The sequence below is a fragment of the Vipera ursinii genome, assembly GCF_947247035.1.
Source record: "Vipera ursinii genome assembly, chromosome: 2".
NCBI lineage: Eukaryota > Metazoa > Chordata > Lepidosauria > Squamata > Viperidae > Vipera > Vipera ursinii.
In genome coordinates, this window is record NC_139513.1 from 265,747,461 (window position 1) to 265,769,901 (window position 22,441).

The 22,441-nt window shown below is 38.7% G+C and overlaps 1 protein-coding gene across 6 annotated transcripts in view; it reads right to left on the bottom strand.

Moving 5' to 3' along the window:
• The window catches only part of ERBIN (erbb2 interacting protein), an 80,587-nt gene that overhangs the window by 46,127 nt on the left and 12,019 nt on the right, over positions 1–22,441 (bottom strand). For 5 of the 6 annotated variants that reach the window (XM_083352013.1, XM_083352012.1, XM_083352008.1 and 2 more), the window contains 2 exons: positions 3,332–3,388; positions 465–662 (listed from right to left, as the gene is read on the bottom strand). In XM_083352013.1, the coding sequence (XP_083208139.1) occupies positions 465–653 (189 nt within the window). In that variant the 5' untranslated portion in view covers positions 654–662; positions 3,332–3,388. Of the gene's footprint in view, positions 1–464; positions 663–1,528; positions 1,606–3,331; positions 3,389–22,441 lie in introns of all 6 variants that reach the window. The other variant, XM_083352009.1, reaches the window with a different exon arrangement.

Consider the following 22,441-nt stretch of genomic DNA (forward strand, 5'->3'; position numbering starts at 1 on the left):
GAAGGATTTATCTGAAGCTCTAGAGAGCAACAGTGCTATTATACTTCACTTAGGAATGTGCAAAACATACTGCTTGAATTCTAAACCTTACCACCAATCCATGTTCAAGGGGGTCATTTAGAAATATTTTTAAAGTTGATGCTTCTGAAAATGGAAATAATCTATAGCCTAGAATACTATACACTATTTTCTGCTATAATCTATTGTGATGGCCACTCACAATGCTAGAACAATAATCAATAACCAAGCAACTATGGTTAATTTCAACAAAGATGACATGCATGTGTACAGAACCTTATATAAATATTGATATGTCAACCTCGATTTGTCATATCAATATTTCTTTCCTGTCGTACAAACATTATAAAACTACTAAAAAATTTACTCTTTGTACACGAAACATTTATGTGAGGAGTCACTGTTATTCACTTACATAAGAAATGCAATATTAGAATGCAACATACCTTTGGAAGCTCTTCAATTTGATTAGCATCTAAATAGAGTTCTTCCAATGTCTTTTCATAAGTAAAAATTTCCTTAGGAACCTGCTCAAGGCTGCAGTGAGAGTAATCAAGTGAAGTCACAGTTTCTTCTTCTCCACGCAAGCAACGGCATGGAACCAATCGCACAAACAAGTTCCGTTTTGTTGTCATTTTCAGGCACTATTGTAAGAAAACAAAGAAGTACTCTTAAAAATAGTAACAAACCTATGAAGTTGAATAAAATATTGCCACAGGTTTACAGATGAGTTGTTTTTAAACGAAAGACACTAAATACTTAGTTCAAATCACATACAAACTTTTTAATGTTATGTTCATGAATCTTCTTGAATAAAATTATCTCTAAATAGAAGTATCAGCCTCTTTATACTAATGAATCTTCCCAAAAAGATATGAAAGCCAGCTATGTAACTATCTTTTTCAACTTGAACAAAATCTAAGAACTTATAGAAGGTGAACTCATCACATTTGCAGATGACACCAAGCTGGGGGAAATAGCCAACACTTTGGGAAGATCAACAGAAAAGTTGTAGCTCATGGTTAAGCTGTGGGGTCCTCAGTGCTTTTTGACTTGATTTTTTTCTTGCAGATAATTCACCACTAAACTAAGTTACATCATCACTGCTAGTAGACAGTGGTTTGCTCTCATTTTATATATTAGTGGTTTCCCAGTTAGTGTTGATGGGAGTGGTCTTGGTGATTCCTTAATAGGCCAACTGATAAACCAACAATGAAGAAGTAAACAATATCTCAATCAAGGAACCATCAATTCAGATAAACAAGGTAACAGTAAACAACAGCCCAATCAGGGAACCACCAAGACCATTCTCACGAAGGCTGCAAGAAAACAAGCAAGCTCAGAGGACACAAAGAACCTCCCTTTGGAAGACAGACTCCAGATTCAGAAGGATCTTGACAAACTTGAGCATTAGGCCCTATCCAACAAGATGCAGAGTTCAGTAATGAGAAAAGTAAGGTCCTGCACTTAGGCAGGAACAACCAAATGCATAGGTAGAAATAGGAGTTACCTGGCTCAAGAGTAGTAACTCTGAAAGGGAACTTGATGTCCCAGTGTACCATCATCTAAGTATGAGCCAGCAGTGTCCTGCAGCAGTAAAAAAACAACACATGCAGTCTTAGGCTGCATGAACAAAGGGATAGTGTCAAAACCAGGGTTCCCTAACCCCTGTCTGTGGCCCACTATGAAAGCCACACACACGTGCACATGCAAAACCATCTCCTCTGCCTCCCCGCCACCTCCGCCAGTCCGAGCCAGAAAGCCTGAGGACCACTGGTCAAGATCACAAGAAATGATAATGCCACTCTATACTGCATTAGCGAGGCCACACTTGTAATACTGCACCTAGTACTAGTTGGCAAGATACAAAAAAGGTACTGAGATCCTAAAAAGAGTGCAGAGAAAAGCAACAAAGATGAGAAAGGTTATGGAGGTAAACCATATGATGAATGGTTAAAGTAATTAGGAATTCATTATGTCGAGTAACATAATGAAAAAAAGGAAATTAGGTGTGACATGATAACTGTCTTTCAGCATTTGGGGGCTGTCACAGAGAAGAGGTGGTTGACTTGTTTTCCAAAGCATCTGAGGGCAGGATAAGAAGAAATGGGTAGAAGCTTGTTGAAGAGAGATCCAATCTGGAACTAAGGAGAAATTTCCTGACAGTAAGAACAATTAATCAATGGAACAACTTGCCTCTTGGAGTTACAGGTGTTCCATTGCTGAGGTCTTCAGGAAAATATTGGCCAGCCATTTGTTCAGGATAGAGTAAGGTCTCCTGCCTTGGGGGGGGGGTAAGGTCTCCTGCCTTGGGGGGGGGGGAGAGATAAGATTTGAATTTGAAGACCTCCAAGATGCTTCCAGTCCTATGATTTCTATGTTTCTAAATACATACACCTTAAGTTGGATAGTTTTAATTATGGCTTCAATATCGGTTGCTGGAATTGGGTATGTCTAGTTTAATGAAGAAAAGGATGAGGAGGCGACATGATAGCAGTGTTCCAATATCTCAGGGGTTGCCAAAAAGAAGAGGGGATCAAGCTATTCTCCAAAGCACCTGAAGGCAGGACAAGAAGCAATGGATGGTAACTAATCAAACAGAGAAGCAACCTAGAACTAAGGAGAAATTTCCTGACAGCTAGAACAATTAACCAGTGGAACAACCTGCCTCCAGAAGCAGTGAATGCTCCAACACTGGAAGTTTTTAAGAAGAGACTGGGCAGCCATCTGTCTGAAATGATATAGAGTTTCCTGCCAGAGTTTCCTCCAAGATCCCTTCCAACATTATCATTATCATCATCATCATCATCATCATCATCATCTAGTTAAGAGTGCAGGAAAGCAATGTACAGTAAACATATTTTAATTTGGTTAGAACATTTCCTAGAAATGGCAGACAAGGAAATGTATGGCATTTAGTACTGATGAGATATTAGTAATATATGTATATAATTACATCACATAATCTGAAAATTAAGCTCTAGCATACATGGTTTTGATTCCTTGCCTTCTCCCACCTTCTCCCTTCCCCCATTTTTTGCTATGTATCTTTACTTATGATGTCAAGGATCTAATGACTAGAGAAACAGAGATGATATATCTAAGACTTTTATCATTTTAAGAACAGAAAGTGTCCAAAATTTCAAACTATGCACTTAAAATTGAATACAGTACCAAGTAAAATATCTCATTTCCTGATTATTCTCTAACATTTTATTAATATTCCTAACTGCTATATCTATTTCAATAAAAAGCCCAATTTAAATATTACTAGTTAAATAATTAAATGAGATATCCATGCAGTCATGCTTACCACTGGATTATGATTTTCTCTCTGTTGCTTTTTCCCTGAGCTTTCGAAACCAACATTCTGTGAAAAGGGAAACAATAATTTCGGTCAAAACTATAGCTGTATACAATATTCTACAACTTTCCATTAATTTTTTGCTTATACTTTCCCTTTATTAAAATATGAACAAAAATAAGCTGTAAATCAAACACCAAACTACAGTAACAATTTTAAAGGAAATTAAGATATGTAACAATAGAAGAAAATCTATAAAAGAGCTCAAAATGCAGTCATCTGCTACCAAGTGAGGGTGTTTCACAAAAAGGTCCAGTTCTCTCGTCCCAAGAATATTGCCTCTGTATTCCAACAATGGCTTCATATTCTGGTAGATTTATACTGCACAAGGCAACTCAATCAAACCTTTTATGTGAAACAGCCAGAGTTTCTTAGCACAGATATGTCAACTGCCAATAAACAACAGTGCCCAGCTTCAAGGCTAAAAAGCAAAGATCAATAATGAGAAAACATGGGGGAAGGCTAAGAGCCAGAATTAAACTATGGTTAGTATACAATGCATGTTGGACATCTGGTTGCCATTAACTATTTCGGGGCTTCTCCCTAGTATGCAAGTAGCTAGCCACTTTCTCTTAAGGAGAGAACCTACATCTTATTCAACCTCTACTAAGTCAAATACTAAAGACATTTTGCCAGTAAGTCTAACAACTTAATATGTAACAACTCAGGACAAATGCTTTGAACTGAATCCAAAAACTGACTAGAAACTAGAGCAGGGGTCTTCAAACTTGGCCCTTTTATGACTTGTGGACTTCAGCTCCCAGAATTCCTCAGCCAGCAATGCTGGCTGAGGAATTCTGGGAGCTGAAGTCCACAAGTCATAAAAGGGCCAAGTTTGAAGACCCCTGAACTAGAGGAACTAAGTTCTGTCCAAAACATCCCTTTCTAATTAGCAGCCGTGGCCCCTATTTAGGACCAACTCAAGGCAGCCCAAAATAAAATGTATTATGATTATCTCCTATGCTATTTAATATGCAACCACAGGGGAGGATTATTCCCAGACCTTAAGCTAATTGTCATCTATATGCTAATGACAGGTATTCCTCTCAATTCTATATTTCTCCACTGCTATAAATTAGATAGTATTTCCAAGGCCTCTGAATAATTTCAGGAAGGAATGTATATGCAGTAACAAATGCAAGAAAAACAGTGTTCCAAGAGACAACCATGCTTTCGGGATTTGCATCATGATAATCACATGATGCAATACTCTGGTCATTATAAAGTCAAATGGCTTACTGGAATTGATGGAATTATCTACAGAAATATAGATATCTATCTATAGAAGAATCAACAAATGTTTTAACCAAACTATGGCAGCAATACAACTGCTATAAATAAATTGTATCCAGTCACATAACGTCTCAACTTACAACCATAATTCCAGTCCCAATTGTAATTCTAAATCAAGGGCTACCAGTGATGCTTAACCCAAACATAAGACACTATGCTAATAGTGTGAGCTTGATAGAATTTTGCTCATTTTAACCTTGAATTGTTATGTCACCTGCAGTGAATATAAGAAGTGAACAGTAGGGAATGCCATACTGCTCACAATTAATTATTATATCTCCCAAAGATTGAATTCTTTTTCATATACCTAAAAAAATCAGGCATTCTGCAGTTATTTCAGTCCAAGATCTAACCCTAGGTTATTTAAATTATTTTTTTCTTAGTGATACATTAAAATTTAAGACTAGAGTGAAGATCCCCCATCAAGCCAAGTTATTTGGGCTGCTTCCCAATTTCAAATAACAGTTCTAGAGGAGTATTTCATAGTGCAATTTCTGGTACAATTCAGAATCATTAGTTTCATCAATTATGGCAAACTATCCTGAGGCAGCACAGCAGGCCCAAACCATGATATTGCCACTACGTTTCTCAGATAAGGTTCTTATGCTGGAATGCAGAGTTGACCTTTTGCCAAACTAACTGCTTCTCTTTCAAGGAAAAAAGTTTTGTTTTGATAACATCCAGAAAATATTCTTTCAATAGCCTTCTGCCATTTATCCATGTGGACTTTGGAAACTGTTAGATTGGCAGTGTTGTTCTTTGCAGAGATTGCTAGCTTTCTCCTTGCAACCCAACTCCTGTTATGGCATCATGAACACAGACATTCACCAATGCCTTTGCACAATTTTATGTTGTGCATCAGTTGCACCCATTCCTAGATCGTGGAGGCTCTGTTCACAATCACCTCCAGATTGGACTACTATAATATGAACTACATGAGGATTCCTTGAAAAACCTCTGGAGGCTTACAATTGGTACAGAATGCAATAATGTGGACAGTTACGTGTACTTCCAGAACAACATGTGTGTTATCTTTGTTCCATAAGCTGCACTGGTTGCCCATTTGCTTGCACATCCAATCATTTCAGCCCATCATGACATGGGATCAGATTATTTGAGGGGCCACCTTTACCCAATTACATCTGCCAGTCCCATTAGATCTGACAGAGAGGGCATGCTCTGGGTCCCATCTGCTAAGGACTTATAGTTGGCATGTCCCAGAAGGCAGACTTTCTCTGCTGTGGTACCCACCTTCTGGAATACTCTCCTTCATAAAGTAAGGTTAAGTCGTGTCCCGGTTAATGTCCCTTAAAATCTGGTTATGTCATTTGGCTTGGGCTCTCAGAAGAGAGGTAACATTCAAAGATAGCTCCATCATTGTGCTCAATATATTCTCTCCTGTACCTAGTGGCTTGTATTTCAATAATGCCTCATTTAATTAATAATTGTAGTTTGTTTTATTTAATTGCCATACACCACTCAGTCACTTCTTGTGAGATGGGTGGTCCTTCACAAGAGAAGCTTTTAGTTCCTTTCATTGGTGTGATCTATACAATCAGCCTCAAAGTTATTCATGCAGTCAAACTTTTTGGAAACTTGGGAACATCAATATTTTTATTTTTATTTTTTTTGGGTGGGGGGGAAGGACCTCAGAAATATTCTTTGAGCTATGATACACTTTCACATACCGTGTTGTTAAGATGAGACTTTGAAGATGAATAGCCAAAATTCTATTATTTTTAATAAGTCAGGACATCTACATTCACACCTGATTATCATACCAGTGACTGAAACACATGACTCTAATTTCCCCTTCAAATCAACTGATAATCCTAGAGGCTTAAATGCATTTGCCACACAAAAATATTTAACTTAGGATCATTTTCCTCACTAAATGAACAATTATAATGTTTTTGACCCATCTGTTAAATTAGGGCTGTTTTATCTGGTTCTGGGTTGTTTATGCAGAAATATTAAAATTCGAAGTTCACAAACTTTTAGGCACCATTATATAACTGGTTCTACTTGAAATACATTCTTATAGTCTATTAAAAACATTCCTCACCACAAATACCCAGAACCTTTACAAAAGTAGCTGTTAGCAACATTTTTAAAATTTCAAAATAAAATGTTATGGATTTAGTATCATATAAAAATGTAATTCTGAGAACACTGCAGCTTGTTTTATAGTGCCTGGAAAGTAAATGTAATTGAGCACTATCAGACCTACTTGCATTGTAATAAGATACATATAAGGTTGCACACCAAATTCCTAAATTCAAAGCTTGTAAACAACAGAGGAGGGTTTTTGTTTTCCCTTGCAACCAACTGCAGAAGAGTTATTTAGGGATCTTCCCTCAAAATACATCCTGAGGCCCTTCATATCCTTCTGCACTATTATTTTTAAAGTGTTTCCAAAAAGTCACTGCTTACTCACTGCATTCAAAGTTTAATTTCCTGAGTATTCCATAACTACTTCCCTTTAAAAAAAAGTTTGACTCTATTTTTTTATAATTAGCATCACTTTAAACAAAACTTTACACTTGAATATAAATTCACCGATAGAAACTCCTTCCATTCAAGATGATCTCTATGATATAAAACCCTTTTTATGTACTATCTATTATGTCTTGGGATCTGTAGTTGCTCCGCCTGTAATTAAAAAGTTGGGGGGGGGGGGAAGCACCACTTGGCCCAGGCAGACAGGAGTACATTGTGGTATTTGGCAGCTTTTCCACATACGGAAAACAACTTCCTCATAAGCCAAACTTTTAACTTCATGTTCCTGGCAAAGGCCACTAGCTGATAATTGTATCTGCTTTCTGAACAAAGGACTTAAAAGAATTTACTCTGCCTCACTAGATTGTTTAGAAGCCTTTGGGCAGAGGACATCCCACTTCTTTTATTTATTTTAATGCATAGATGGATTCTATAGCATTATTTACAGTAAAAAGCACCTGGCTCGTCAGACCCAAATAAATAGCATTCCATATTGCTTTCATGTCAACATACTTTCTAAGCACTTTGATTCTAAATTTTATTTACTGATCAAATTGATACACTGCTGTCTACTAAACATTGTTCAATTATTATTGAATTCAATTATTCCATCAAATTAAGCCTGTTTATTGCAGCCATGAGGCCAATATATATAAATAGTCCTCAACAACCATTCAGTTATGATGTATTTTTAAAATGCTCCTTCCTCAAGAGTGATGGCACACTCCAGGTCATGTGATTGCATTTCAGATATTTGGAAACTAGCACTTTTGCAACCAATTGCAGTGTCAGTGGTCACATGGTGACATTTTTTGTCAGTTTCCAATGTTTTCTGCCAGTTTCTGGCAAAAACTACCCATTCAGAGGAATGGATTCACTTACCAACTAGTGGTTTGTTTTATCACAGTAATAAAAACTATCATAAAATAAGTCCAATCACATGATGCTTCGACTTACAAATGCAACGACTTACAGCCGGGCTCCATTATGGTCTTCTATGAGGACTATTTATACAAAATAAAATCACTCTGATTTTATTTCTCTCACACATTTTATGTGGCTAGCATATTAGGAAGGCTTAGTCTGGAAAAAAAGCCACATACATTTCTGGAAAGATATTTTATTGCCAGTAAGGTAATGTAGCAGAACCTTGGAACTAAACTCCCCCAAACTCCGCTGAAGATGTTACCTAGTCCTAGTCTGCTGACGAAATGTTCAGAAACCAACCCAAAAGCTCAGAGAACCTCAGAACCTGGGAAGCCTTTTAAATTCTCCGACTCAACTTTTACCTAGTGTATGTAACAAAGGTAGAATTGCTCTGAATCCCCTTTTCTATGCTTCTCCCTCCTGTGGGCTGAAGTACAGGTAATTCTTGCTTCACGAGCATTCATTTAATGACCTAATGACCATTCAAAGTTACAACACTGAAAGCGACGGCCATTCCTTGAAGTCGCAGCTGTCACAGCATCCCCCTCGGTCATATGATCCCAACTTGGTCGCTTGGCAACTAGCATGAAATTACAATGGTTGCAGTGTTCTGTAATCACATGATTACTATTTATAACATTCACTACCAGATTCCGACCAGTAGTCATTGGCAGGGCTTTTTTTCTAAACAAAAAAAAAAGGTGCCGGAGGTGCTGTCACTGTAAGAACACCCTCTTTTGCTACGGCGTCGCCACCTGTCCTTTGCACCCCCGCTCCTGCAGCTTGGAGCCACAGGCCGTGGGGATTCTCCTCCCCACAGCCGCCGTGGGGATTCCCCTCCCTGCAGTTGCCACGCCGCAGCCCATGCTAAGCCTCCACCCGGAGTTGCTCCAAACTCCGACCCAGAGCTGTGGTCCTCGTGGCAGCGGTCTCCGGTGCTGAACAGCTGACAACCTCCGGCACCATCCCTGACACCAGCTGAAGACGCCCCAGCCAGAGAGCACTGCATCAGGCCACCCGGCGTCTCCAGCGCCAAACAGTTGATGGCCTCTGGCCCTGGCAATCATTCACTTACTGCCCCGTCGCTTCCAAGCGCAGTAAGCGAGCAAGTGGCATTTGGAAGCATTTAGAAGCAACGGGGCAGTGAGTGAGTGTGTGATCGAGCAAATGGCGTTTGGAAGCATGGGGCAGTAAGTGAGCGAGTGAGCAAGAGGCCTTTGAAAGAGACGGAGTGAGTGGGGGAGACTGAACGAGGTGCCTTTGGAGTGAGAGCGACTGGAGACTTTTGTGAGCAAAGTGTGAGTGAGGGGGGGGCTTTTGCGAGCAAAGGGTGAGAGAAAAAAGGAAAAGTGAGGGAGAGAAGGGAAAAAGAAAAGGCACTGACTTCTGACTTCCTCTGTTGCAGGAGTAGAAGGAAGCATTAACATTGAACCTCAACTTTTTACTTTTCTATAACGTTATAAACTAGCCATTTCTATAATAGCATTTTCAAAATAGAAGGCATTATGGGTGAGTGAGTGAGAAAGAGATGAGATTCTTAACTGAAATGTACAGTTAACATTATCAGGAAGTACACAGAAGATTTATCCCTTTTCTCCCCAGTTGTGATACAAACTAAAAAAAATCCTATGTGTCGCTAAGAGGCTTATATAAAAAAAGTTTCCATCGGAGCCTATAGGAAGTTTAAAAAAACATGTTAAGGTATTTTTATACAGTTCACAGCTGCAGAGAAGGCTTTCCAGCACAGTGATTCTAGGAAAATTAAGACATCCTGCTTACACAGACCTGTAATTAACAAACGAAGAGCTAAAGATACAGCTCTTTGGACTCATTTACAAGTAGTCCTTCATTTACGACCACAATTGAACCCAAAATTTCTGTTGCTAAGTGAAATATTTGTTAATAAGTTTTGCCCCATTTTACAACCTTTCTTGCCCACATTTATTAAGTGAATCACTGCAGGTGTTTAGTAACACGGTTGTTAAATCAACCTGGCTTCCCCATTGACTGTGCTTGTCAGAAGGTCGCAAAAGATGATCATATGACCCAGGACACTGCAACATCATAAATATGAGTCAGTTGCCAAGCATCTGAATTTTGATCATAACCATAGGGCTATTGCAATGGTCATAAGTGTGAAAAATGGTCATAAGTCACTTTTTCAGTGCTATTGTAATTTCGAATGGTCACTAAATGAACTGTTGTAAGTCGAGGACTACCTGTATCATCAAGGGCACTGTTTTTTCAGAGTTTGCATCCAAACTCTGGAGCACCCTTTTGTTTGGAGGAATGGAGAATCACTAAAAATTTTAAAGGTGGAAAATCTAATGCATAAGGTAAAAATAAAATTGGCCAAGGATAAGTTGGAATGTGCAGAAAATTTGGTAGCATCTGAGAAATTTCTGGTAAACTTCTCATATTTTTTAAAATTTCTGTTTTTACTTTCGATTTTTTATCCCACCTTTATTACTGTTTTATTAATAACTCAAGGTGGCCAACATATCTAATACTCCTTCCTCCTTCTATTTTTCCCACAACAACCACCTTGTGAGGTGGGTTGGACTGAAAGAGAGGGACTGGCCCAAAGTCACTCAGCTGACTTTTGTGTCTACGGAAGGATTAGAACTCACAGCCTCCTGGTAACAGGCTGAAAATCAACCAGCCAGCTTTTATGCCTAAGGTGGGGCTAAAACTCACACTCTTAGTGATTGGCCCAAAGTCAGCCAGCAGTCTCTGGCAGTTTTCCTTTTTTTCACAATAGCCTCTCATTATAATAATTGAGAGCCAGGATTGCTAGCAATTGTAAGGGCTGAAGTTAATTTAAAGGGATTTGATGAAGTAAATCATAGTTTCCTTTTTGATAAAGTGGGAAAAATGGGCTTAATGGCCCCACTATGCATGGATTCACAGTTGACTTCAGAGTCATCCTGGTGAGATAGTCAGCATATAAATTTAATAAATAACTTTTTTTTCAAATGCCCCTATCAGGAATTGAATTTGAATGAAGTTTCAGAAAAGCAAATGTTCTGTGCTGGTGATACTAAGCTCCCAAAGATCTAGCATGGGATAAATGAATTCTTCCTAATAAAAATAACTTGCTGCCTTTTTCTAATCATCATTTCTTCCCTACAGCAATTTGAAAAGTAAAACAAAGTGAAACAAACCACTACTCCCTCCATGCAGGGAAAATTTCCTTGAGTCATACTTGGATATCCTATTTGCAAATATCATCTTACTTACCTAGTTGAGATGGTGTAGTTGGGGAGCAGGGAGGGGTGCAAAGTTCCTGCCTTCGCTGCAACTTGCCTGTGCAACATTTGCCGGCAGGATCTTTTGGCAAGCTCAGCAGCAATTCCAATTGGCTTTTGAAAGCCAATAGCATAGCTGACTCAGGAATTCTGGGAGTTGAAGTCCATGAGTCATAAAAGAGCAAAGCCTGCAATAGGCTTAAGCCAATAGTAGCACAGCTTGTGCAAAAGCTTTTTTTGTGTGTGGCAGAAGTCGCAGGTGACAGTCATGTGACATCACACTTATTTATTTATTTATTTATTTATTTGCATTTGTATACCGCCCTTTCCCTGAGGACTCAGGGCGGTTCACAGGGAATTAAAAAATCCAACATACAAAAGTTAAAACCATATTAAAAAATATTAAATTAACCCTGTACACAATTTAAAACCCAATTAAAAAATTTCTCCTCAGCCTGGGCCCGAGAGCTCAAAGAGCCAGGTCTTCAGGCCCCGGCGGAATGATCGGAGGTCGGGGGCAGTTCTCAGCTCCACCGGCAGCTGGTTCCAGAGGGCAGGCGCTCCCACTGAGAAGGCCCTATCCCTGGGTGTCACCCGCCGGCAATCTCTTACTTAATAACCACATGTGATTTGTTTAACAACCTCAACCAGAACTGATGTTGCAAGTCTCATCATTTTTCATTTTATGGCCATATCATTTAGCAACAAAGTTACCAGTGCCAATTGCAGTCATTAACTGAAGACTATCTAACTCTTTTGCAATGGTGTCACTGTTTTCCCACGGTATGTTACACATTCCATCAAAGCACTAATATTCTCCCCCAGCTCAATCCAGATTAAAAAAACTGAACAGTTTATCCAGTCTACTGCACTACTAAAAAATTTTGAAGAAATCACTCAGAGTAAAATCCCAACAGAAAACACACACAGCACAATTTGGCCGCTAAAGGCAAGAGGAAAGAGAGAATAAATGTTCTACCGTTATACATTTTCTTACATTTACAAATGATCAGGCCTGTATATTCAAATGTCATAATTTTTAATATGAAAAAATAACTTATTAAAATATTCTTCAATGAGATTCTGTTGCTGGCTAAACAATGAATCAGTTTTTTTCATTCAATAATGAACATTCCATTTTTTAATAAAATTTTCTACAGGTTTAGAAAATAAAACATATAACACATTCACATTTTCAATTTCTCCTATCACCTTTCCTCTTACAATACTACAGAACTGGAAAAGGTGCCAAAAAAGGTGATCGAAATCACTGAAGCTGCAAAAACAACTTTATGAAACTAAAGAGATTAGAAATTTTAATCAAAAAAGACAGTATAATGATGGAACACAAAATCCTGCAGCATATGAAGTTTTTCTTCCACTCAAACAATGTTAAAGAAATATTAAATGTGGGAATCTTCAGACAGAAGAGGAAGCATTTCTTTATACATTGTAGATCAGACATGTCAAACACAAGGCCCGGGGGCCAAATCCGGCCCGCGAAGTGGTTTCATGTGGTCCGCAAAGCCATCCTGGAAACAGTGAGGGAACAGCCCCCACTGCCTTGACACTGGCCCAGAGACCCTCCTTCTGCCAGAGACCCTCAGTTCTGTCCCACTCCTGCCCAGGCCCCCATAGGCACCCTTGATGCGAATGATGTAGAGCTGGCCACGCCCACCTAGTAGGCCATACGCACTCTAGCCACGCCCACCCAGTAGGCCACGCCCACCCTGGCCATACCCACCCAGCCCCCTGAAGGCAACCGCAATGCTGATGCGGCCCTCAATGAAATCGAGTTTGACACCCCTGCAGTAGACCATACGCACTCTAGCCATGCCCACCCAGTAGGCCACGCCCACCCTGGCCATACCCACCCGGCCCCCTGAGGGCAACTGCAATGCTGATGCGGCCCTCAATGAAATTGAGTTTGACACCCCTGTTGTAGATTGCTCTGCACTGGATTTAAAGATGAATCCCAATTTAGTTCATTTTAAAAGGCAGTAGGACTAATTCATGGAGAAATCGGTTGTCAGTCTTCAGATATAAATATCTTATCTCCCGAAGCATAATCCTTATTTATTTATTTGTTTCGATTTATATACCGCCCTTTTCCCAAAGGACTCAGTAACTACGTAATTACTGAAGCTAATAGATTTCACAATAATAGTTAATTGCAGACAGGCAGAATAGTGAAATCAAGTTTTCAGAGCTTCCTCAGAGTTTGAATCTTAAATCTTTTCCTCACACTTTTTCCACTCAACAGACTCTTGACCATTCTTTTACCAGGACTGAGATTATAATGCATCTTTTTTTTTAATCCCATTTATATCCCGCCCTTCTCCGAAGACTCAGGGTGGCTTACAATCTAAGAAGCACAAATCAATGTGCTTAGCAATAGCCTTCATTCTATGTATACGCCTGCTTATTAGGGCTTTCGCCTCCCCCCAAGCAGCATTATTACAAAGTCAGCTTATTGCCCCCAACAATCTGGGCCCTCATTTTACCTACCTCGGAAGGTTGGAAGGCTGAGTCAACCTTGAGCCTGGTGGGACTCAAACCTGCACTAATTGCAGGCAGCTGGTATTACTTAAGGAGGCATTAGCCCACTGCTCCACCAAGGCTCTGGTCTATACTTACAGTGTGATTCTACTAGTGCGGTTGACAAGCTTCATTCCTTACATGAAATGTCAATGGGCAACCTTGATGGCTTTTTACTGAACCCTCAGTGACAAGCATGGTAAGTAACAGGCAGCCTGGTATAAATACAAGTTGCTACACAGAAGCAGTGGAAGAAGGTTTATTACCTTCTCAGAAATTGTCAATTTCTGAAGGCATCAAGTTGATCATTGCATCACAGAAAATGCTGAACTAGGTAGGGCTTTAGAGAGCAAAGTTGTCAGAGATCCTTGCAAACAAAGTCAGCGCTGGGAGCAACCACCTCCCAGTGCTCTAAATAGATGCCTCCCAGCTGGCCCCAACCCCCACCCACCTAGCCAGCATCCTGCATGAGCGCCAGTATGGCAGCCAGGCAAGGAAGCGAGGCAGGATTTCAGCTCCCAGCCCTTTCTTTGCACCAATCAGCTGCTTGGTGGGATGGCCTCGTGGTCACGTTCCGCAGGGTCCCCCTTCCAGCATACAGGTACGAGGGAAAGGGCTGTTGGTGCCATCTCTGCTGCTGGTCCCATCTGCTGCCTCCAGATGCCTCCATCCGACAATCTTGTCCCCTCCCGTTAGTAGCAAGCCCACAGGAGCTTGACAAAAGTGTTGTAGTTAAAGCAGACCAGAATGAATCAGGCAAGTTTATAAGAAAAAACTTCTGAATAGTATTGTGTTGTTGTTGTTGTTGTTGAAGATAGAAGCCATAACTAAGTAATTCCAGCAACTGTCATGACTCAAGAATAAGTCAAATATATAGAGAGTGATACCAAAACAAAATCTGAAATATCTTTGGTTTTTCTTTCTGTGCTTTTTAAAGGCACAGAAAGTCAGGTCTCTCTTTTGGGTTGGCCAATTTGAAATTTGTGCTTACAATTATCATTTTATCTTCCATTCATATCTATTCTATTCTCTCCGTTAAAGTATGTTCTTTGATGATGCAAATTGCTTGTATTTAAAAACTGAACAAAATTAATCTATTGTTACAACATGAAAGTCTATACTGCTATTCCAGTGTATAGCAACATTCTGAATTCTACATACAAAAGAACTAAGCTAAGGAAGAAATAGAAGAAAAATAGTAACTGAAAATGCTGCTAATTAAATATTTTATATTTAAATTATCATGAAATAAAATAAGGATCACATAAATCCATGAAGTCCAAGAGTATGCTTTCTGGGTATAACTAACAAAAATATTTTTCCCCAAATTATATTGTATTCAATGTTAAGGCTGAAAAAAATGGATTAACTGAAGAAAAATATATTCAGAATAAATATATTTTTCATTAGTTTTGTAACAGACATGTTTTATCCTCTTTTATCATTTTTAAGGTGAATTTTCAAAACTTAGCTCCCTTTAGAATGATTTTACAATGATTTTTCCAACATCAAAAAATGATTTTAGAATGATTTTTCCAACATCTAAAAATACATCAAAATTATTAACTGAAAAATTACAATTAACTGCTGTTTCTATAAGGTCTTTAAATGGATAGTCCTCAAGAAGTGACAGGCCAATGAAAACCTCGGACAGGAGAAAGAGCGGGCAGGCAGGTGTCTTGCTCGGCTGTGGCTTGGGGGGGCACTTTTTCAGTGCCACTGTAACTTTGAACAGTCACCAAGCAAACTGTTGTAAGTCGAGGACTACCTGTATTTCATCACTTTCTTCTTTCTTTCTTTCTTTTTTTTTTTTTGGTCATCAGGTTTTTGACACCTTGCTAGGCGACTGGTGGTACTCGGATGTTGCCATATCCTAAAAGTGGTACAATGGGTGAAAAGGTTGAAAAGCCCTGCTTTAAGCTTCCCTTAATTAAAACTTGCCAGATATTATGCCAGAAATAATTCCTAGGTGAAATTGTACTTTTCCCTGGGTCACCAGCCTGACGAATACCAGCCCATCATGCAACACCCCCCCCAAAAAAAACTGATTACCTTTTCCATTAAGAAAATATAACACCAAGAACTGTTAACTCTATGCCTTGCTTGTGATCTCAGGCTCACAAAACAGGATGTGGTTCCCTTGACTGAAAAGACTATTACTAAGAAAAATATATTTTTGTTTTGTTTTATTTTTTTGCTTACTTTATAATACAGAAAATAATTCTATAGAATTCCCAGTTTCAAGCAGCAAAAGCATGACCTTAAATTTGTTTTATATTTATAGCCATCCTTCTTCCCCAGGTGATTTATACCTTTCAGGTTAATTTCAATGAAAGACTGTAATTTTTCTTATCAGGGACAAATGACATACCAATTTTATAAAATTAAAAACATAGTTTCAAATAATCTGTGTAAAGTTAAAAATTCTATGTGAGATCATCTAATACCATGGATTGAGATATCATCAATATGCTGATGATACTCAGCTTTACATCTCCATTCCTGGTGATCCAAGTGGTGCGTGGAGGCTGTAGGGATCTGGATGGACGGCAACTGGCTTCAACTGAACCCAGGCAAGATGGTGGATGCAAGGGATCATTGTTCTGGATGGGGTTGCACTATTTCATACAGACTTGTTGTGCAACATGGGGATCCTCCTATACTTGCGACTCCTGCTCAGAGCAGGTGGCAGTCATGGCTAGGAGGGCCTTTGCGCCAATATCGTGAAGCCCTGCACATGATCACTCATACCCTAGTCTTCCCTTGGCTAGATCACTGCAATACACTCTACATGGGGTATACCCTTGATAGGTATTCGGAAGCTATAGCTGGTGCATAATGAAATGGAGCACAAAGTTCTGGGAGCCCTAGGATTGCACATTTAACACCATTATTGCACAAGCTTACTAGTTTGCTTCTGGATCCAATTCAAGCTGTTGGTTGTTACTTTTTAAGCTATATGGCATGGTTCATGGCTATCTGCCCCCCTCATGCCAATGAAAAAGGCCTACTATGTATCCCATCTGGTAAGGAATTCTGGCAGGCAGACCCTTTTCTGCTGTGGCTCCATCCCTATGAAACACTCCACCACCAGAGATGAAAACTGCTCCCACCCTTTTGATCTTCTGGAAGGGTATTAAAATTGGGCTTTGCAGGTGGTTGATGGGGTCAGAAGACCTGTTCCCCATGCTGTCTTGAATAATAAAACTGTAGAACCAACTTTCACATTATGCTGTAGAATTCAGCTAAAAATTTACTTTAGCAAATGCACACCTTAATTTTCACAAGCATTTAAACTGAAGATCAGTAGATGTGTTACAAAGGATGTAAACCCATGGAACTAGAGATTATGTATTGCTGTAAAACTCTGAATAAATTATCTTCAGTTCAATGTTTTACTAATCTGAATGCAGCTCAAATCTGGGTATATTTATTTAGAATAACATTTCCCTAATTTCAATGGAATTATTTAAATTATGAAGAATCAATTGTCAGTGGATTAAATTTTATAATCTGTATCAACCTGCATTTACCATATTAATGCACAATCAGTCTTTAAAGAACCATTGAAACGTCTAATTTTGTTTAATTTGTAAATGCTATCACAGCTCTTAAAGGTTCACAACAATTAACACTTTTAAATAGGATGAGTAGGCAGTACAGCTGACAGTGGCCAAGGGTAAATACAATTTCAAAATGTCAGTAGCCAAGGGCAAAAAAAGAACTAGAATTCCATTACTAAAGGAAATTAAGATTTTTTTTTCCTTAAGTGAAAAATGTTAGCTGAAGGGATCATTGTATAATTTCTACAGGTATAGTAAGCCTAACCAAATCTCAGTACAACTGAGTTTTTGTTTTGTTTCCTGCTCAAAATTGGGAGAAAACTGCATTGCTATTATTCAGCAACCCGCCACCAACTTTCAGTAGTATAACTTCTACAAGCTCTTACACCCTTCAAAAATAAACACTGTGAATGCGTAAGTATTGTAGCCTGCAGATTTATGTAATGTCTTTAATCAGAGTGCAACCTTATCAAAATGCAAGTTATTGTAATAGTCCCCAAAGTATGATGTAAATATAAAAGTATAGAATTATATAAATGTGCACATCTATTCACAGACAGCCATATTTACTATTGCTTCAATAACTAAAAACCTGAAATGACTCAACAGCATATTGAAAAGTGCAGTGTTACAGCACAAAGGAATTGCCAATACACTTAACAGTTTAAAAAAAATCGTACACAAGTAATCCTTGGCTTACAACCACAACTGGGACCAGAGTCTCAGCTGCTGAGCAAAGCAGCTATTAAGTGAGATATCCAATGTGACTGCTTTCGCTCAACAACTGCAATCCTGGCTCTCCCAATTGTGGTCATTAAACAACCCCACAGTCGTTAAGCCAATGAAGGAGAGCAGGCAGCTTCCCTCTGTGTGCGGAAGAGAGCGCCTGTGGCGGGCCACAGAAATGAAGCTCAGATTTTTGGGATCCAAGTTACATTCCCCTCACTTCCATGCATGAACGGGAACTCCAGAGGCTGCACAAACAGAAACAGGGCTTAGAACATTGCCATCTGACTTGTTTCTGTAGGCTTTCAGAAGAGGTCCTTTCCTCTCGTGTGTGGAAGGGAATTCCACACTGGTCTGAAGAAACAAAACAAGGATTGATAAGATCTGAGCTTCATTTCTGCAGCCTGCCAAAGGATTTTCATGCCCCCCCCCATGCATGGATGAGGGGAAACCCTCAGCAAGTGACAGCTGCTTTCAAATTTTCCAACTAGTTTCCCCATGACTTTCTGGAGAAGCTGGCTAAAAAGATTGCAAACAGTGGGGCATTTGGCATTCTCATAGTAAGTAAAAACAAACTCTCAAGCACCCAGATAAGAACAACACGACAGGGGTTGGCAACATTTTACAAAGGCAAACATTTTTGACCCATCATAACTACAGAACTACCATAGATAAACTTGAAAAAATGTGATTTTGTATCTAATATAAATCTTCTCTACTTTGTTGTTAGCTGCGAAGTCGTGTCCGACCCATCGCGACCCTATGGACAATGTTCCTCCAGGCCTTCCTGTCCTCTACCATCTGCTGGAGTCCATTTAAGCTCACGCCTACTGCTTCAGTGACTCCATCCAGCCACCTCATTCTCTGTCGTCCCCTTCTTCTATTGCCCTCAATCTTTCCCAGCATTAGGCTCTTCTCCAGTGAGTCCTTCCTTCTCATTAGGTGGCCAAAGTATTTGAGTTTTAGCTTCAGGATCTGGCCTTCTAAAGAGCAGTCAGGGTTGATCTCCTCTAGAACTGACTGGTTTGATCGCCTTGCAGTCCAAGGGACTCGCAGGAGTCTTCTCCAGCACCATAGTTCAAAGGACATCTTCTCTACTATATAATTCAAATACTGCATACCTCCCACTTGAATACAACAATTGTTATTTTTTCCATTCCCATACGCTTCTTTTATATGACAATATAAAACTGTAGTAAAAAGTACTGTCAATGAATATTTCAAGAGTCTGTTAGGTGGAATATTTATTCTTACAACTTTACCATAAGTATTATTAATAGTTTTAAAGCAGTCTTTAATTGAATTTCCACATACAGTTATACATAAACACACCAAAAGTTTTCAGTCATTTTTTAAAAAAAATATGAATGCATTTATATGCAAAGACATATAATTAAGATGGAAATAGATGTTCAGAGAAATGTTTTTCCTCCAGTTCCAATATTTTCCAAGTTGGAAATAATTTCATATACTGTATCTCATCTACTGTACTAAGTAACAATATGAATCCTCCCCAGTGCGGTGCTTTACTATAGTTTATTTTTTTCAGCATTCCCCTAACAAATTTAAGGTATCTATGTAAGAGGAACATATTCTGGTTGTTGCATAACACATAATTGTATGGTAGAGCTTTGCTTCATTTTAAAGAAACTCTTTTGATTGGAGGGGGTTGTTTGTTCATTGTTGTTGTCTAGTTTCACATGGATATAGAATGTTATAAATGTCAACACTGAAGATTATTTTTCCATGTGCCCTAAAAAAGGGACATAAATATTCAGCAGGAAACACATAGCTGGTACCAAAGTAAATAGCAAGTGGACTATTTCTTTAGCTTTCCCAAAAACCAAATGCACATATTATGAAGAAGTGAAAAAGAAATTGTGATAAAAAGTAAAGCAAAATATGTGTTTGGCCCCACTGATCGGCATAGGGGTCTCCAAACCTTCCTCCTACAACTCTGCTGCACCTGTCTTGCATACTCTAGGGCAGGGGTAGGCAACCTTGGCTCTTTTATGACTCGTGGACTTCAAATCCCAGAATTCCTGAGCCAACACGAGTCATAAAAGAGCCAAGGTTGCCTACCGCTGCTCTAGGGGAAAGACAATTTCCAGCTACTTTACACTTCCCACTTATTTACCAGCAAGTAGCCCAATGGCATCCTCTTTTCTTTTATATTCTTTAGCTTTAGGCTAGTGCTAAAGCTTAGGTCACCTTTTCAGAGCAAGTTCCACTGCTTCACTCCAAATTTTAATCTTTATTACATAAAGCAAAATCAAAGGACAAGAGAATTTAAGACGGGAAAAGGAAATGGAAGTAGATTGAAATTCACTCTGGACAACTGTAATATTTATGACAGCCCAATAAATATGGATATATGGAAAATTTACACTGAATCTTTACAAAAAATAATATACAGCAGTTAAAATTGCCTTACATGTTGAAACAAAATTTTGGTCATGCACGATGAATTCATGAAAAAGAAAAAAATGTTTTGGTACAAATCCATACAATGATGCCAGAGATATTATGGAGAATATAGTGATAAAATCATAATTGCTCATATTGGGTCTTACAGATAAGGAATTAAGAAATTTTTAAAAATCAATACTGTAAATAGTAACTACAGTGAGATTATTAGATTGGATTGGATTGGATTGGATTAGATTATAAAGTGGAAGATTGGATTATAAAATGAACTAAATTTAAAGAAATGGTGAAATTAACCAGAGATAAACACATTTCAAAGACATTTTTGAAAAACTAGAAACTTTATGTGGACTTTTTGTTGAAAGAAAGAAGTAAACATCAAATCAATTATTTTGGGATTTGGTGACTAAAAAGTCATGAAATGAATGGAGAAATAGTTAAGATGATAATTACTCAATACAGAGAAGATATAATTCTGTGTTTTTTCCTTTTAATTCTTGTATTCTTTTTTTCTTTTGTTTGTTCATTTTTATTGTACTAAAAATTCTAATAAAAATGTATTTTAAATTGTAATGTTTACTATAGTCCAAAGAATATGTTTTTCTACTAAATATCACTAAACCTTATATTCCTGAAAAGTATACCAACTTGGTTCTATATATAATAGCTTAGTTTATTAGTTTGAGGCATCTACTTTAAACCAAATGAGTAGCAATCTTAATGTGACTTAAAGAGTGACTAGAAGTATCCATCAGATGTGAAAAGTATTAACAATTAAAAAGTAAAGATGCCTTCTTCATTCATTTGAACTTCATGCTTGGCAAACATGAGTGAACAGCATGCATGCATTTTTCTAACACTTGTAACTGACTCTACTAGAGAGAGAAAATGAGAGAAGTGCTTTGGACATGGATGGTTGAGAGCAGCTTTAATATTTCCTATTTTTTTCTGTGGCAAGAAAGATCATAAAATGGGGCAAAACTCACTTAACAAATGTCTCACTTAACAACAGAAATTTTGGGCATTGTGGACATAGGTTGAGGACTATCTCTATTCTATTCTATTTATGGAGTAGCATTCCCCAGTTGAAATTGAGTCCTCCTGAACACATGGTTCCTGCATCCATCTTGTGTGACAGGTGTGTCCTAGTTACTTCCAAATTAGATTACTGCAATAAGAGTAATGCAGCACTCAGAAGTTTCATCTTTCGTCAGAAGGCAACAACACACATAACTCTGAATCCATCAAGCTTCTCCTGCACTATACAATCATTATTGCACCAGTTGCACTGGGTCCTAGTATGCTTTCATGTGCAATTCAAGGTGCTGGCTTAAACCTTTAAAGCCAAATATGGCACAAGGCCAGGCTGCTTGCAAGACTGCTTTTTTTCTCATTGTTTCTGCTCACCCAACAGATCTAGTACAGAAAGCATGCTCCAGGTCCCTTCCTTTAACAAAGCCACAGACTCCAGAGTCACATATTCTCACCAGCAACACCTGCCCTATAGAACAGCATCCCCCCCCCATCCTATTAGGGTTTTGCAAGACACTAAAGACCTGGCTGTTTCCCAGGCCTCTGAGTTGACCACGCTGCTATGTTTTGTTTGTTTTATGCCAGTGGTGTAATATCATGGGGAATTGTGTGTTATTTTAATCTTGGTATACCGCTCTGAGGCTCTTGTGTGAGATGGGCAGGTAAGCCAACCAAATAAATAACTTGTGGACTACCTGTCTGTGAGGGTGTCTGCTCATCCCACCTGATCCAACAGGGTAGACATGCTCCTGATCCCTTCTATCAACAGTTATATTAAACAGTAGTACTCATGTTGTGCAGCTCAC